This window comes from Symphodus melops, assembly GCF_947650265.1.
Source record: "Symphodus melops genome assembly, chromosome: 5".
Lineage (NCBI taxonomy): Eukaryota > Metazoa > Chordata > Actinopteri > Labriformes > Labridae > Symphodus > Symphodus melops.
Window position 1 is genome coordinate 22,878,224 of NC_136695.1, and position 15,558 is coordinate 22,893,781.

A 15,558-nucleotide genomic window follows, 5' to 3' on the forward strand; every position below is an offset into this window, starting at 1 on the left:
CTTGGCCAGCTAAATCAATTTGGTTTATCTATCTATCTATCTATCTATCTATCTATCTATCTATCTATCTATCTATCTATCTATCTATCTATCTATCTATCTATCTATCTATCTATCTATCTATCTATCTATCTATCTATCTATCTATCTATCTATCTATCTATCTATCTATCTATCTATCTATCTATCTATCTATTTATCTATCTATCTTCATGTATGTTCCCCCAGTTCCGCACCAGCAGGACGTGGACATCAAGGATTAGACTGTGATGTCACAGTCCTACAGAAGTAGATCATCAGATACAAGTACATGTTTGCATGTCTCCTACTCATCCTTAACATTTTGATTTCCAGACGGAGACAGAGTGCACCCCCAGCTTCAGCTTTGTCCTGTGGAGAATGTAGCTTGCTTATCGTACTACTTCATCAATAAAACAGCAAAGCTTCTGAAAAGCTAGTTCATTAAGAAAACAACAACGCTAAAATGTAGTTTAAGTACATGTGATGTTACTGCCCAACAATAGGTATATGCCTACATTTCTTTTGGCAACATCCTTTTACTGTAACAGTTTTTTTTAAACTAGTGTAATATCTGTGTGTGAGCTAATATTATTCTCTCCTAAGCTGAAGGAGAAGATGTGTCCTCTGCTGACAGTTGATACACAATTAGCCCTTCCACTCTCTCAGTAACACACTATTTCTTAAAAGCCCGAGGTAAAGAGTTCACAAGTTCAGTGGAAAAATTAAAAGTACTAAGCCAATCAAATACTCAGAGCCACTTATGATTAAAGGATTTGGTAGAAATGTTCCTCTGTGACCTGTGGATGTTTGATGGCAGAAAACCAAAATTAAAACTGTCCGGAAGTGCAATCAGACATTATATTTCAAAGAAGGCTAAATGTCTGAAGTATAATATTATGATCAGTTTGTCTTGAATATTAGAATGTCTTAGAGACGAGGCACAAGAATACAGCCAAATGAAAGCATGTTAATATGCTTACAATGACAATGCTAACAAGCTGACGCTAAGCTGGTCTGATGTCCAACAGGTAGGTTTGTGTATTAGCATGTTAAAAGTAGCATTTTGGCAGTAAGCACAAAGTTCTGAAGAGGCTTTTGGTAATGTCATTACTGTAGCAGATATTTGTCATAAACAGAATCCTGGACACATTACGATTTCAACCTTGTGAATGTTTTAACTAAAAGGTCAGGCGAGCTCCTATGTCATTTAACACTGCAGACAACATGAAAAATGTTGCAATAACTCCAGAATTTAAAAAAAAAAAATTGTACAAATAAAGTGTAAACATGGTAGTGCTGGAGGAAAGTCAGAGATTACCAAAGTCATTAAAATCATCCAAAAACATTAATGTTGATCTATCAATAGTTATTGAGACATTTCAGTCTGGAACAAAGTGTTAAACCAACCTACCGATATTAAAAATCTATACAGCTGTGATGCTAGCAAGGAAAGGGTACCTAAATGTGGTTTGTCTATTGTCAAATTCAGGCCTTCTCTGATGACTCCATTCTTTTGCAGAGCTGCAGGAGGTAGTTAATATCAGCTTTTAAATTCTACACGGTTCATGTTGGGAAGGCAGTAGCTACATTTTTTAAATCCAGTTCTCTGTTTCCATCACTTGTCCAGGGTTTCATGGGGCACGTCTGGTCTGATTGGACTGGTTGAGAAATCAAGGTAAGAGGTCAGAGGTCAAAGGTTATGCTACTGTGAAAGTCTCCACTTGAGGTAAGAGACATTCCTTGTGTGGATCTGGTTTTGTGTGGTGGAAGGCAGAGTTCAAGTTTAGTTTACAGAATGTGGACTGTGATGCTAAATTTGATACTGCCCTACTCTGAATGACTGCTTTATGTATTATGTGTTTATCATATGCCTACATACCTGTAGTTAAATCATGCAATCCTTTTCTTTTCTTCTACTCACACAACGTTTCTCTTGGTGTTTTCACACATGCTCAAAACTCCTGTACTGTTCAACAAAGTTTTTTAGAGAGCTGCATGTATAAACAAGTTTTTACTCCAGTAAACCTCCAGAGGTGTGAAGTTAGGGTAAGCTGATGTGTTAACATAGCAGGAAACGCTCACAAAAAGCAAGCTTGCTACATTTATGCACATGGTGTATGGTGTGCAAGGTTTTAATGAATCTGCTTCATACTCTCTTCTGCTGTTGAGTTTGTTCTTTTCCACCACATGTCAGGGAAATAAAGGCAAAACACTGTCAATGTAGTGTCAGACTCTGTTGTTTTGTCTTATATCTTTGATTTTTGCAGCATATTTTTTTACATCAAAACTTGCTTCCTCAGATTCCCCTCCTGCCCGACAGGGAAAACGTCACACTGTGAGGAAAATATTTGAATAAGCAACTCAGGAAGATTTTAGGGGCATGCTGTCCGGAAATTAGATAGGAACGTTTTTTGAGTGCGTGTGTTAAAACTGTTTCTCCCTCTGTGTATATCTGTGCCGTCTGCACCTGACTGCAGGGGCGGAGTGACAGCCGAGCACTGCAGGAGGGCAGGGGTTTCTAGTGTTTGACTGACAGATCAGTGACGAGCACACAGAGAGAGGGTGAAGGGTGAAGGTCAGAGGTGGAGCTCAAATGGAGGGGGGTGTGGGGGTAGAGCTGGGGGTAACAGAGGGAGGGAGTGGACCTACTAATGAGGTGGGGTTGTCATTGGGGTTGCATGCAAGGAAGAGAGATTAAAAACCATATTTAACATGATATAAAAAGAAGTAAATAGTCACTAGGTTCAGAGAAGAGGAGGTCAAATGTAAACATGAATATTATAAACACCTGTATAAATTCACCAATAAAAAGTAGAAAGACAGGTCTTTTAGTTGTAGTTTCACAAAAAAAAACTATTACGGTAATTTAATGAAGACTCAAAATCGATGGGGTTAACGTTAATGGGGTTACGTGGGGACAGTCGAGTCATTTCCATGGCAGGTGAAACCATAAACATTAACTCTGTCAGCTGAGACTGTCAGTTACTGTAAATGAGGTTAACCGATCTGGAGTTCTTAGGTAGATTTTTATAGAGATTTGTCATTGTTAGTGATATTAGACACTTCTTAAAGTCCACCCGAGCTTTATTTTAGATACACGAGACCGTTACATGCTGAAATCTGCCCAGGCATCATCAGTATGTCTAATAGAATTAAGCCATAGCCAAAGATATCACACTTTATACAGTGACAGTTTATACCTAATTATTTTGTTGTTGACATATTTGATTTAAAACTGTTTGTACCTTGGCATTTTAGGCTATAGATTACTTAAGTACAAACGTCCCTTTTATTATCTGCTGTTCAGATCAAAGGAATAAGTCATCTAAGTCCAGTACTGCTCACATTGTGCACAAACCTGGCAGCAGAATCTTTGTTGAGGAACATCATGATAGCTGTTTGCACAGTTAAGTTTGTTTAAAAGTTCCTGTGTTTCCAGAGAAAATTGGCCCAGCACATTTTTTTTTTGAATTTTTCCTGCTCACCTCTGAAATGATCCAAGGTCTAGAATAGACCTGACAAAAACAGTCTCTCCCTCTCTTTTAAAGCACCTACAGTGTTGGGTCAATGGGAAACTTTATAACTTAATGAACTGTGTCCTCTGACCTGCAAGGTGATCGGATTCTCAACAGATTTACACTAGACTAAGACTAAAACAAATCAAACTTGGTGATAGCACATACTACTAAATAACACTTTGTTCATCACATGCAAACTACTATCTGCAGAAGAAGCTGTAAAAACACCAATAATGTGAGATGGTTAGGAATAGGCTTTCTATTACATGCTTTGTCCAGCAGAGAGCGCTGGTGAGTTTGTTTTCAAATTCTCAAATAGTTATTTTACTTGTTGTAATGTGCTTATTTTCTTTATGGTGTAGGAAATGAGGGACACCTTCATGTATATTCCTGATTCCATAAAGGTTTGACAAGGTTAAATGTACCACCATGTCACAATTCTCTAATCACAAAATGTATGCTATCCTCATAAACGTGTTTGTGTTGTATAAAAATGGGGAAGGGAAAAAGGCAATGCTAAAATTTGATATATTATTTTACCCATAAAGCCGGACCACCTGTAGAAGCTTTAACATGTTTGAGCTGGATGAATCTACTGCATAATGCTACATAATGAATATACTTTGTTAAGCGTTAAAAACTGTATCTTAAAAGAAAAGATTCAGAATGAATTGGTTCAAAGAGGAAAAGTGGACACCCCCAACAATTTTTTTTTTTAATAAGTATGCTATTTTTTTAAATTCTCTAACTTCATCTTGTAAACCCCTGAATACTCATTTACACTAGGGGGGAAAAAGTACAGCCTTCGGGTTAAACTTTGGGTGTTACCATTCAAACTTGTCAGTTGCAGTGCTGAATATTTACAACTAGATGTCACTCTATATCTACATATAATCAACATCTAGCTCCAAGTTCATTCCTCTCTCACACACAGGCAATGACAGGCACACGTACAAGTTTTAATACTATCATACAAAATATAGAGCTCCTTTCAATTAGAACATTCACTTGATTTTAGGTTTAAACAACTCGTCTGCCTCATCGCTGAGCTTGCACGCATCAGAGCACACCGACAGGGGGCGCTGCCTTTTTGAAATCCTGCATCTGTCTGTCTCAGCACGAGTCTGGTCTTCTACTACACACAGAGCCTAGGATTATGTAATGTTTACTATTATGGCATTATATCTTTTGCAATGAATGTCCTTCCTTTATGCAGAGGATAAAGGCCACAACACAGATTTCATATACCAAATATATCACACGTGCAGGGTGGCCAACTCATGCACGTACCATCATCCCAAACATGTACATCTTTAGTCAGTAAACACCGGTTCGTCTCCACCACTGCCTGTAAGTTACAAATTTGGGGTTAGTCGAGTTTACGCCAAGCCACGCCCCCTCGGTCCAGCTGGTGGCAACACTCCTGATGACATCACCTTAGCGCCCATCCATTGGCCCCGAGACGTCGTGCACCTGCCCAATCGCCTGCCGGTGAGATGACGTCAGTGGAGACCGGTCCCGTTCACTTTCAGTGGAGTGGGCGGGGCAGAGAGATTGTCGACGTCAGATCCAGCGGGATGCTGTGCGGTGATTGGCTGACAGCGGTGAAAGTAAACGTCTGTTGCTGAGAGAAAAGGGAGAGAGGGAGAACTGTTTGCAACGGGCAATGATGCGTCTTCTGCACCATATAGCAATTTCCCAGCCCCATGCCAAACTTTTCACACGTACATACATGCTTATTTGTGTGCCCTGTCCATGTTTTCACCATGTTATCCAATGAAGAACTTAAATAACTATCAAATGCTTTTTCATTAGTTTAAAAGTGGAGCCACAGGGTAGAAAAAAACGCATTATTTGTTATTGCACCAACTACTATGTGGACGAACAGAGGGGTTGATGCATTATCTCCGTCTGCTCGAGGACGGCACTTGTGCTGTCAATTATGGTAAACATACTCCTTTTCAGAAGGGGAGGGGACATTTGTGTCTTTCTGTTGGATCTTAGTTTTATTGCTCCCGCCTCTTGACCCGCCTTCATGCTGTTCCTATGGTTCCCAAAGCGCTTATTGGATACTGTAAAGTTTGGGACAGGACACCGGTCTAGCTAAGCATCCTCGTTGCCATTGGCTGGGCTCACCCGTCAGTCAACAGGACTTTGACAGCCCGCCACGCCCTCTGATTTCTTGCACCGTCGCTGGTTGGCTACTGTACCTGTCAGTGACCTCTGATTGGTCGACTGGCCCAGCTGTTAGTGGTTCATTCACCATTTTGTGACTGTAGTGGAAAAGAAGACCGATAGTTTTTTTGTGCCCCTGTTTGAGTTTCTGTGGGGGAAAGACATGTTTGGCGGAGGAAAAGTAAAGTGTGTGTCTGAAACGTAAACGGACCTGCAAAGCCGACAGCCAAGGGATGTTACCGACACTTACGCCAGCTTCCTCATCCGCAAAATAGGACCATAAATCTTTCTCTGACGGAGGAAAAAAAAAGCTGTTTGGGTGAGTTGAAACTAAGTTAGAAAACCGAAGCGCAACTGACATTAATTTTCAGCGAGTTTGCATTGACGTTTTGTTCCGACCCAGTCCTTTAGAAACGGAGTGACACCGCTCGCGAGCGGAGGAAGAGACGAGAGAAAGGGGAGGGGTGCGAGTGTAACAGCCTAAAAAACTTTCTCAAATGTTTTTTTCTTTTACCGCAGTCCCACGGACGACCGTCAAACATGTCCACTTAACTCGGATGATCATTTAAAAGTCTGGTAAAAAGGTTGAGCTGCACTTTTTTCTTGACCTTACGTTTGGAGCAGCGCGAGCGTAGTAAAAAAAAATCGTCATATTTGCAGCATTGCAGTCCAAATGTTTATTTTAAAGGTATTTTTTGTGTCTACAAAAAAGGCACCCGGGAGTAAATTTAGAAAAACAAACAAAACAAAAGCAAGCAGAGTGCGTGTAATAAATCCTGTTTTCCTTGTGGTCTGGCTGACGATGTCATTATGTGGGTACTAGTGAAGTCTGCGACCGTGTCGTACTACGAATACTACAACCACCACTACTACTGACATTACTGAGCTGCTTACTAGAGCGAAACACCAACACAGGAAGATTTCTGCTTTTATACAAGTTTCCAAAAAACACAAACATGGTGTCACCGCAAAGAAACCTTATATCCGTGTGTATGATAGGCGTATAGTACTGGATATATATGCCATGTCTAACATCGTTTGTATGAAGAACAATTGGGGGGGCCCTTCTGGCTGGGATGATAAAACATTACTCGAAACCGGTTGTTTGTGTTTATTACCGGGCACCTTACAGCAGAGCAGAGCGGCTCACTGCCTCCAGTCATGATACAGCGTTGACATTGTGCAGCGCCTCTCGTAGTACTCGCAGATATCAGCGCAGAGGAGTCCGGCAAGCCTTCGGTGTTTTCTCGGCTTTTCCCTCGCTGCACACACTCCACTTTTTTCTGCGCTGCAATCAGTGTCTATATGCGCCGCTGGCATCTCTGACTGTGCAGTTTTTAACAGTTTTTTCCTCACAATTCTCTCAGGGTATATTTTTAGTCACAGGATGTACTGTTTTTTTTCACATTCAATCTTCAAGTGTCCCAAGCTGGCCTGTAGATATGCGCTGTGGCATGCATTCCTCATATCCTCATCATTGTCAGTGTTTACGCAGGAGACAAGTCCTTGATGGTGAAGGCATCTTTGCATGGCTTGTAGATCACTGATCTGGTCCTAAACAAGAACAATCACCTGTGATTCATGCTAAAGTATCCGGATCAATATTGACCTGACTGCACAAATTCAAGCCTTAGTGTTTCTCTTTTTTTGATCGATGTCATCTCTTAAATCTACTGTTATTCATACGTCACAACGGATGCTCTTTTTCAAAAAGTGCAGTTACTAACTTACATTCTCACTTGCACACTTTTCTCAGCTCGACCTCACGTTTCACCTGAAATACCCCAATGAAATGTTTTGTCTTACTTGTTGCCTGCACCATCACATCACACCAGATCTTCAGCACGTAAACATACAGTGTGTGTGTGTGTGTGTGTGTGTGTGTGTGTGTGCGTGTGTGTATCAGAGCATTTTCTTTTCTGCTGTTTCATGTGTGAGTGTGTTTTCTGGTGACCCATTTAAGGGCAGTGCTGCCCTTTCATGTCAGGGTGTTGGAGGGCCGGTTTAGGCTTCACTATTCCAGCTTGACTTCTGCGTTCCACTGTTGTACTATCGCATGTTCTTCCCCCTACATCCCCGTTCCCCTCACTGCAGCCCTGCGCCCATACAGACACCAATAAAATGCTTTTAGGAGAAGGATGAGCTGCAGTGTGCCTATGGTAACTACGAATACACTCACATTGCCATTTAGTGCAATTGAAGCGTTGTATAAAGTAGACGCAACCTAAATAAAGGCAGATATAGCCTTACTAATGTGTAATAAGCAGCATAAATTCCCACACTTCTTACACACACACAGACACTGTGTGCCATGTTGCGGTGGGACGTAGGCTAAGTTCCCGACAAATACACAAATGAACTGGCATCAAGGTGGATGTTTAACAGGGTTAGATAATAAAGTTGTAAATACTGTAGAACTTATTCATTTTGTGGTCTTGATATTGAGATGATGCTGCTGGACTGGATGTGTGCGTGTATAGTGTGTGTGTGTTAGATGCATAAATGCATTGTTTTTCAGCTATAAAATCTCCAGCAATGTGCTCTTTGGATGACACGTTCACTTTTCATTTGATAGCTCAAGCACAACTTTGTGATTTTATAAAAAAAAACAACCCAAAAGTTAGAATGGTCAGAGTGTGAGCTCCTGCATGCATGTGTGCATCAGTGTTCATGTGTGCGTCAGTGTTCATGTGTGAGTCTGTGTGTGTGTGTGTGTGTGTGTGTATGTTTGTTTATACCTACCATGAACGTTTGAGTGCGAGACGTTATAAAGGTCTAAAGGAGATTTTAACAGCGTATGCATGACTGCACTGTAAATTCCTGGGAGAGCGTTTAGTGTGTGTGTAAAGTTTGATGTTGCTATGCTGTGTGTGTGTGTGTGCGTGTGTGTGTGTGTGTGTGTGTGTGTGTGTGTGTGTGTGTGTGTGTGTGCGTGTGAGGGGGTATACACTGTGTGCTCCTCGATGTGGATTGGGTGAAACAGCATCTTTTTGCTGTTGGAGGAGACGTGCAGTCCAAAGCAATGGAAACAATAGCTGCCTATTTATGGTATTTTTGGTATTTAGAAGACAAGATCTCGTTCTTCACTTGCTCCCATGTTGGAAGGTTTAGCGCCTTGTGTTAACAAAAAAATGATGGAGGTCATTTTGTCTTCGTCTACTTGATTCAGCCTAACGTACAATATGCATTTTGAAGCCATTTTCCTGCATTTATTTTGGGTTCAACTAAATGCAATAAAACAACAAACAAAAGAAGGAATCTGAATTTAGACTAGCTCATGGCATCTTGGATCATGCCAAACAATAAGGGGCAAAGGCAGCATTTATTTTAATTAAAGGAATGTTTGCCATGAGTGAGGGGCATTTTGTCAAGCCATGAGCATGACCTAACACATTTAGTCTTCCCGAGACATTTTAGTGAACTGGTTATACAGCCAAGTGTTCCTGACTCCTTCCTGTCTTTTCCAGTTCACTACAATGACTCTACAGCACCACAACTCCCGGTCCGGGCTTAAACCGGAATGGTTATTTGGCCTGGAACTGGTGGTACATTCCTCAGGACTCTTTTTTTTTTTCTTCACATGGAGGTTTTAAAGTTACAGTTATTTAGAAGGGCTTAATGATAACTGATTTGATGTTCACTCGATGTTATTCATAAATGTGTGTGTTGTTTTGTTAACGGTGGGTAAGACACGGGATTATGTGTTTCAGTTTCTTCAAAGTAATAATATGAAAACTACATAATAAAAAAGTCATTTTTTTCTAAAAAATCCTGTTTTGTATGTATATAAGTATTAGATAACAGCAATCCTTTCATCTGCGCAGAATGTTGCTGTAACAGATGTTAGCAGCTGCTTTGGTGCAGTTACACTGAAATACAAAACATCATTATCATGTTCATCTCAAAAGAAGAAGAGAATTGACCACTGATACATGTTTATATTCTCCTCAAATTCATCAGAAAAAATATGTGATGAGTAAATTCAGGTTCAGTTGTTACTCTGAATCCAAACCAGAGCTCACTCTCTCGTAGGAGGTCAAAATGGAGACTCGATGATGGCTGTGTGATTAACTGGGGTTGTTTATCCGTCACACAAGACCAGCAAGAGATGTTTTTTTCTGTACTGCAGGAATTTGTTAGTGTCAGAAAACAAATAGTTAACAACAAGGTCACCTTATGTGTGTGTGTGTGTGTGTGTGTGTGTGTGTGTGTGTGTGTGTGTGTGTGTGTGTGTTGCACTTTTCCCACGTCGAGGATAGGAAGTTTGAGTACCGTGTAGATGTAGCGTCTGTATTTGTTGGAGTGAAGGTGTGTGGATGTGTTGGTGAGTAGCTCGGCTTAGTCAAGGGGCACGCTTACACAAGTGTGGGTGTGTGTGCGCATGTGTGTGTGTGTATGTGTGTGTCTGACAGAGAGCGAAAGAAAGAGAGACTGTATTTAGCCTGTAATCTTTCATCAGTGTGTGCCTGATCTGGCCGGCCTTTTAATTTCTCTCATTTTTTTCTTATCTTGCTATGATAGATCGTTCCAATAATTTTGTCTGTTCGTAGAAATGTGTGTTGTCTGCAGTGTGGGTCAATGAGACGATGACACAACAGGAAAAACTGGGAAAGACTGAGACATCGACAAAGTGAGAGAGTGCCAGCGAGTGATAGAATGACTCTGGAAATTCCCAATGACTATACAAGAACAGCCAACTGAAGTCAAGAGTTAGACATATACTCCAACCTCTCTCTCTCTCTCTCTCTCTCTCTCTCTCTCCCTCTCTCTCTCTCTCTCTCTCTCGGTCACTCTGTCTTTCTCTCACTCATGTTGTAGGGTGACCTCACCCAGACAGCTCCCAGCCCCTTCCTCCTGATGGCAGTTAAAATAAAAGTGTGTCTGTGTTGTTGTTGCTGCTTTCTCACATTAAAAGGTGCAGTCTCTCAAGTCTATAATGCATAGCGTGAGAGGAAGGGAGTACAGTGGATGCATCAAGCCTGTCGTACGAATCTCAAGTGTGTGTGTGTGCGAGTGTGAGTGTTACTGCATTAGGTTAGAATACGTTGTTTTGTTTCTCTGCATGCATTTGAAATAAGAAATTATGTAGGTTTCACTGAGTGACCTTGGATGTTTACCTTGCTTAATTATTCTTTCTTTGATAATTTTATTGCTTTTTTTGTGGCTTTTTAAGTGAAGTAATTTTTTTAAGGTTACCATATTCCTGTTCAGTCAGACAGATCTGCTACTATTTAACTTTTCGTGTATGATAAGACATTAACGGACGATAAAGAGGCTTTGACAAGAAGAATTACAACTATAAGAAAATAAAACGTGACCTTATTTTGATTGATCAATTCTATGTTTTAATTCTGCTCGTTTGTTTGGAATAATAACAAAAAAGAGGAAATGTTGGCTTGATGAATTTAGGATTTAGAATTTAGGAATATTTCAAATGGACAGGCTTGTTGGTAGACACATGGAGATGCATGCTTGCATGCACACTCGTAGGTCAGCCAGACAGGGGGTGAGTAAAAAGCATACATCAGATTATTAGCCATTGTTGTAGTCAGTGCAGAGTAGCACACTTCCAGGTATGACATCATTTTTGTTGTCAACAGTATTAGGTGATAATAAATGCTGATAATGAATGACCACATGTATTCTGTTTTTCCAGAGTGCAACACAGAGGACAGAAGCGTAGGGGAGAAGAAAAAGAGAACGACTAAAGGAGTGCCTTATAAGTGAAAAAGGAGAAGCTTTTGCAAAAACCTGCAGCACTTTGTAAACAGTGAAGAAAAGATGAGACCATTGAAGAAAAACAGAGGCCGTTCTCCTCTGATTACTCGAGGAAGAGGCGGGAGAAGAAGAGGGGGGTCTCAACCCTTTCCAGAGAAAGACCCCAAAAGAGTCAAGGGGGAGACGATCGTCAAAACCACACAGCTTACACCCATCTCTCCCTCCACACGCAAGCAGACCCCAGCCACAGCCTCAAACTCTGATGAAAAACCACTCACAAACAGCAATACTCCTCTGAAGGAGGACCCAACAACGCTGCTGAAACCTGTGGAGCCAGGCGCAAAGGACACAACGAAGGAAGAAGAGAAGGAGAAAATAGAAAGGACAAATGGAAATAGTACTATGTCCGCTGATAATTTGGCACTTGGCCCTGCCTCTGCCCCTGTGCCGATCTCCACAACCACACCCCCTCTGGCCACAAATCACAGCCCAAGCTCAGTCTCAGTCTCTAGTAGGAAAACAGCCACATTCAAGGCCCGTGTGCCCAAGAAAAAATACACATATGAGAACTTTGCAAACAACACAGGTTCCCTCACTACCATTCCTACCTCCAACCCTGCACTCATACGCAACAGTTACTGCAATATTAACAGCAACATCAGTGATAGAATGATTACGCCCCATTATAATGTAAAGAGTAGCAACAATATGAATAATAGCATTAATAAAAGCACTACCGTAGGGATCAGTTGTCATACTAACAGTACTTTGGGTATTAACAACCTGACTAACAGTAGTAACAGTAATGTTGGGAGCCATAGTACTTTTATCAATAGCAGTAATAGTAGAAGTAATAATAGCTCAGGTAATCAACCATTCGTGCTAACTGTGGACAGTACAGCTACAGCAGCAAACCATTTTGTTTCCACAGAAGATAGGGCCCTCAGGACATCAGTTTCCAATGAAAAAGATTCCCTGGCTAGGGAAAATGATTCAGAGGCGGCCCCTACCTCAGTGCGCTGCTCGTCTACGGATACAGCGAGTGAACACTCGGCTGACCTGGACGCAATGGAAGCAACAGGACCAAGCCTTCATCAGAAAAACTCACACATTCCAGCTCTTCTCCTCAACTCGCACAGTAAAGAGGCCTGTCTCTCCGAGGGTCTAGCGGAAGCTCTGGCGAAAGGCATGAAGAACCAGAGAGTTCTGGCTCGTCAGATAAAGTCGACCATGACTTCAGGAAACGGAGGGGTTAAAGAGGTTGACTCGTGCACTTTATCGTCTGTGTTCAGACCAGGAGTGGTTCGTAGGGTGAGTGAAGGGGCTGTTGAAATTCAGCTCCAAGGGGTGGAGACCTTTGTTAAATACCCTTTCGATGGTGGAGCCGCGATGACATCATCACCACAGGACAAGAGCACTGTAGAGTTCATTTTGGATGCCCCACCACCTGGCATGGCACCTGTTGCCATAGGGACCCGAGTGTGTGTGCCTTTTGCCGGGGAGGAGAGGGGTCCTCTGCTGTACAGAGAGGGGATTGTCACCAAGGTGGACCCCCACCCTGGTGTCACATTTCCTTACCAGGTGCTCCTGAGTGAAGACAGAGATATTCAGGACAATCGAGGGGTCGGGGCTGAGAAAGAGATAAGGAAAGCTAGTGCTCAGGCTGTGTGGGTGTCCCGACAAAGTCTGAGGCTTGTCATTCGTCCATGGGAGGTTCCACATATGGATGGTGGGAGGGCGAAGGAGAGAGAGCGGGATCGGGAAAGGGAAGAGAGAGAGCGGAGGGAGGAATTGGAGGTGGAGAGGGAAGTGTGCCAGTTGAGTATTGGGATGGGGGTGCTGGGTGGGGGAGATAGGTTGGGTAATAGTTTTTCACATGAAACTGTAGCAGGAGGGGTTGCATATAGAAATGTAAACCCCCCTCCTCATTCGGGTATAGCTGGCAGTACAGTCCCAGGCTGTGGAGATCAATACTCTGACAGAGAGGGGCAGAAACAGCCAAACACCCCAGAAGAAGATGTCGAGGTGTCTCATTTTAACATGGGCCTCGTTGTCGGAAACAAGCCCATTTCTGCAACCTCTCAGCAGCGAAACATGGTCTCCAAGTCCAGCTGCTACTCCCCCTCCTCCCCCCACCTCTCTGTGGTACGGGGTATGGGTCCCCTACACATCTCCACTCTAGCTAGTCCTCAACCCCCATCATCCCCTGCTCTAACGGGCTCTGAGTTAAACAACAACACTCCAAACCTACCTCCATCAAAGACCACCCCAGCACAAACCCCTACTCTTACTTCTGGTGGTGGGTCCTCCTCAACTTCGTCCCGTTCCAGGACACCTCTCTCATTGGCTCAGCAGAAATACAAGAAAGGTGACGTGGTGTGCACACCTAATGGTATCCGTAAGAAATTCAATGGTAAGCAGTGGAGGAGGCTGTGCTCCAGGGAGGGCTGTATGAAGGAGTCGCAGCGTCGAGGATACTGCTCCAGACACTTGTCCATGAGGACCAAAGAGATGGACGCAGCAGGAGGAGAGAGGGGAGGAGGGGGCAGCAGCTCAGGGACAGTCACACCTTCTGACCTACGAGGACGAACGAGCAGTGAGTTTGAGTGGGACGACACGTCGAGAGAGAGCAGCGAGGCCAGCAGCAGAGGAGACTCCAGACCCCGTTTGGTTCTCCCCACCCTCCTCCCCCACGAACTTTCGTCACGCTTTGACTTCGATGAGTGCGAGGCCGCAACCATGCTCGTGTCACTCGGGAGCTCCCGATCCGGCACCCCCTCCTTTTCGCCCATCTCTAACCAGTCACCCTTCTCCCCTGCCCCTTCTCCCTCACCCTCCCCGCTTTTTGGCTTCAGGCCGGCCAACTTCTCCCCGATTACAGCCTCCCCGGTTCTGAATCACCGAAGGCACAGGCAGCCCAGCGGGACAGGGGGAGGCGGAGCAGGGGGTAGTAAGACTACAACCATAGCTGGAGGTGGAGAAAGGGAGAGACACACTTCAGGCATCCAGCCCTCCTTTAACAGCAACCTGACGTTTACCGTTCCCATGAGCCCAAGCAAACGAAAGTCTGACGCACCTCCTCCACCTCCCCTCCCCTCACACCACCATGATTACACGCCCCGGACGGAGCTGGAGCAGGGGGAGCTCAACTCTTTCAGAGTTTTGTCCCCCCAGACACCAGCTTCACATCCTCACACACCCACCTTTTCCCGACCCAGAGGAGTGACCACCCCCTCCTCTAGTAGGCCACCGTCTTCCCCTGCTGTTTCCCCCCCTCCTCTACTAATGTCTCCAACTCCTCCTTCTCCTATCAATCCTGATGGAGGACCTCGTCGAGTGGTCCCTGTATCCCAGCAGACCTTGCGGGACTCCCCTGTGATTGTGAGAAATCCTGAAGTTCCACTTGCAGCAAAATTTTCAGAGTGCCCATTGGGAGATGGAGGGGGAAATGGGGAGGGGACAGAAAGCTCCCCATCTAAAGACATTGGCCTAACAGCCCTCACCCCTCAGCAAATTTCTGGTCTCCAGGTTCCAGTCCCCATCAACGCTGCTGCAGCCGCAGTCCCCAATGGCACTGTCCTTTTACGGAGTCCATCCCAGACTTTGGTGCTTGTGTCTCCGTCACCTTCCTCCCTGCCCACCACTGACACCCCTATTGCCCCCCTGCAGGCCCTGTCAGTAACAGTCAGCACAACAGTCACGGCTCCTGCTCCCAGTAGCACGGACAGTTCTGGGGAACAAGGAGAGAGCAGGGGGACAGGGTTTGGGGGTGAGGTCCAGCAGCCAGTTCCCTGTCACCCCTCTCCTACTGCTCTGCTGCCCCTGATTCTCCCAACTGAAAACCTTCATCCAGTCCCGAGAAAAGACATCATTATGGGACGTCCTGGCACAGGTGAGAATTTCTGCTTAATTAAATGATATTATAATTATGTTCAGTTTCTTTGTATAAAAAAGAAGGGCACTAGGATGTATGAAATCTATGAGAAAATAATGAAGATTTAAAGAGGGATTTGAAAAATCACATTGCTGATTTTATTTCAGACATGGTACATACAAAAAAAACCGTTGAACTCTCACGTGAAATCATAATTCACAAGATTTGAGATTGGCATTGAAATACTCTTCT

General features: G+C 43.6%; 1 protein-coding gene across 3 annotated transcripts in view; it reads left to right on the forward strand.

The window, feature by feature from the left end:
- Nucleotides 1–1,624: 1,624 nt before the first annotated feature.
- Nucleotides 1,625–15,558, forward strand: part of cicb (capicua transcriptional repressor b) — a 38,074-nt gene continuing 24,140 nt past the window's right edge. For 2 of the 3 annotated variants that reach the window (XM_079344576.1, XM_079344578.1), the window contains exons 1-2: nt 5,804–6,033; nt 11,373–15,324. In XM_079344576.1, the coding sequence (XP_079200702.1) occupies nt 11,496–15,324 (3,829 nt within the window). In that variant the 5' untranslated portion in view covers nt 5,804–6,033; nt 11,373–11,495. Of the gene's footprint in view, nt 1,697–5,803; nt 6,034–11,370; nt 15,325–15,558 lie in introns of those variants that run through there. The other variant, XM_079344577.1, reaches the window with a different exon arrangement.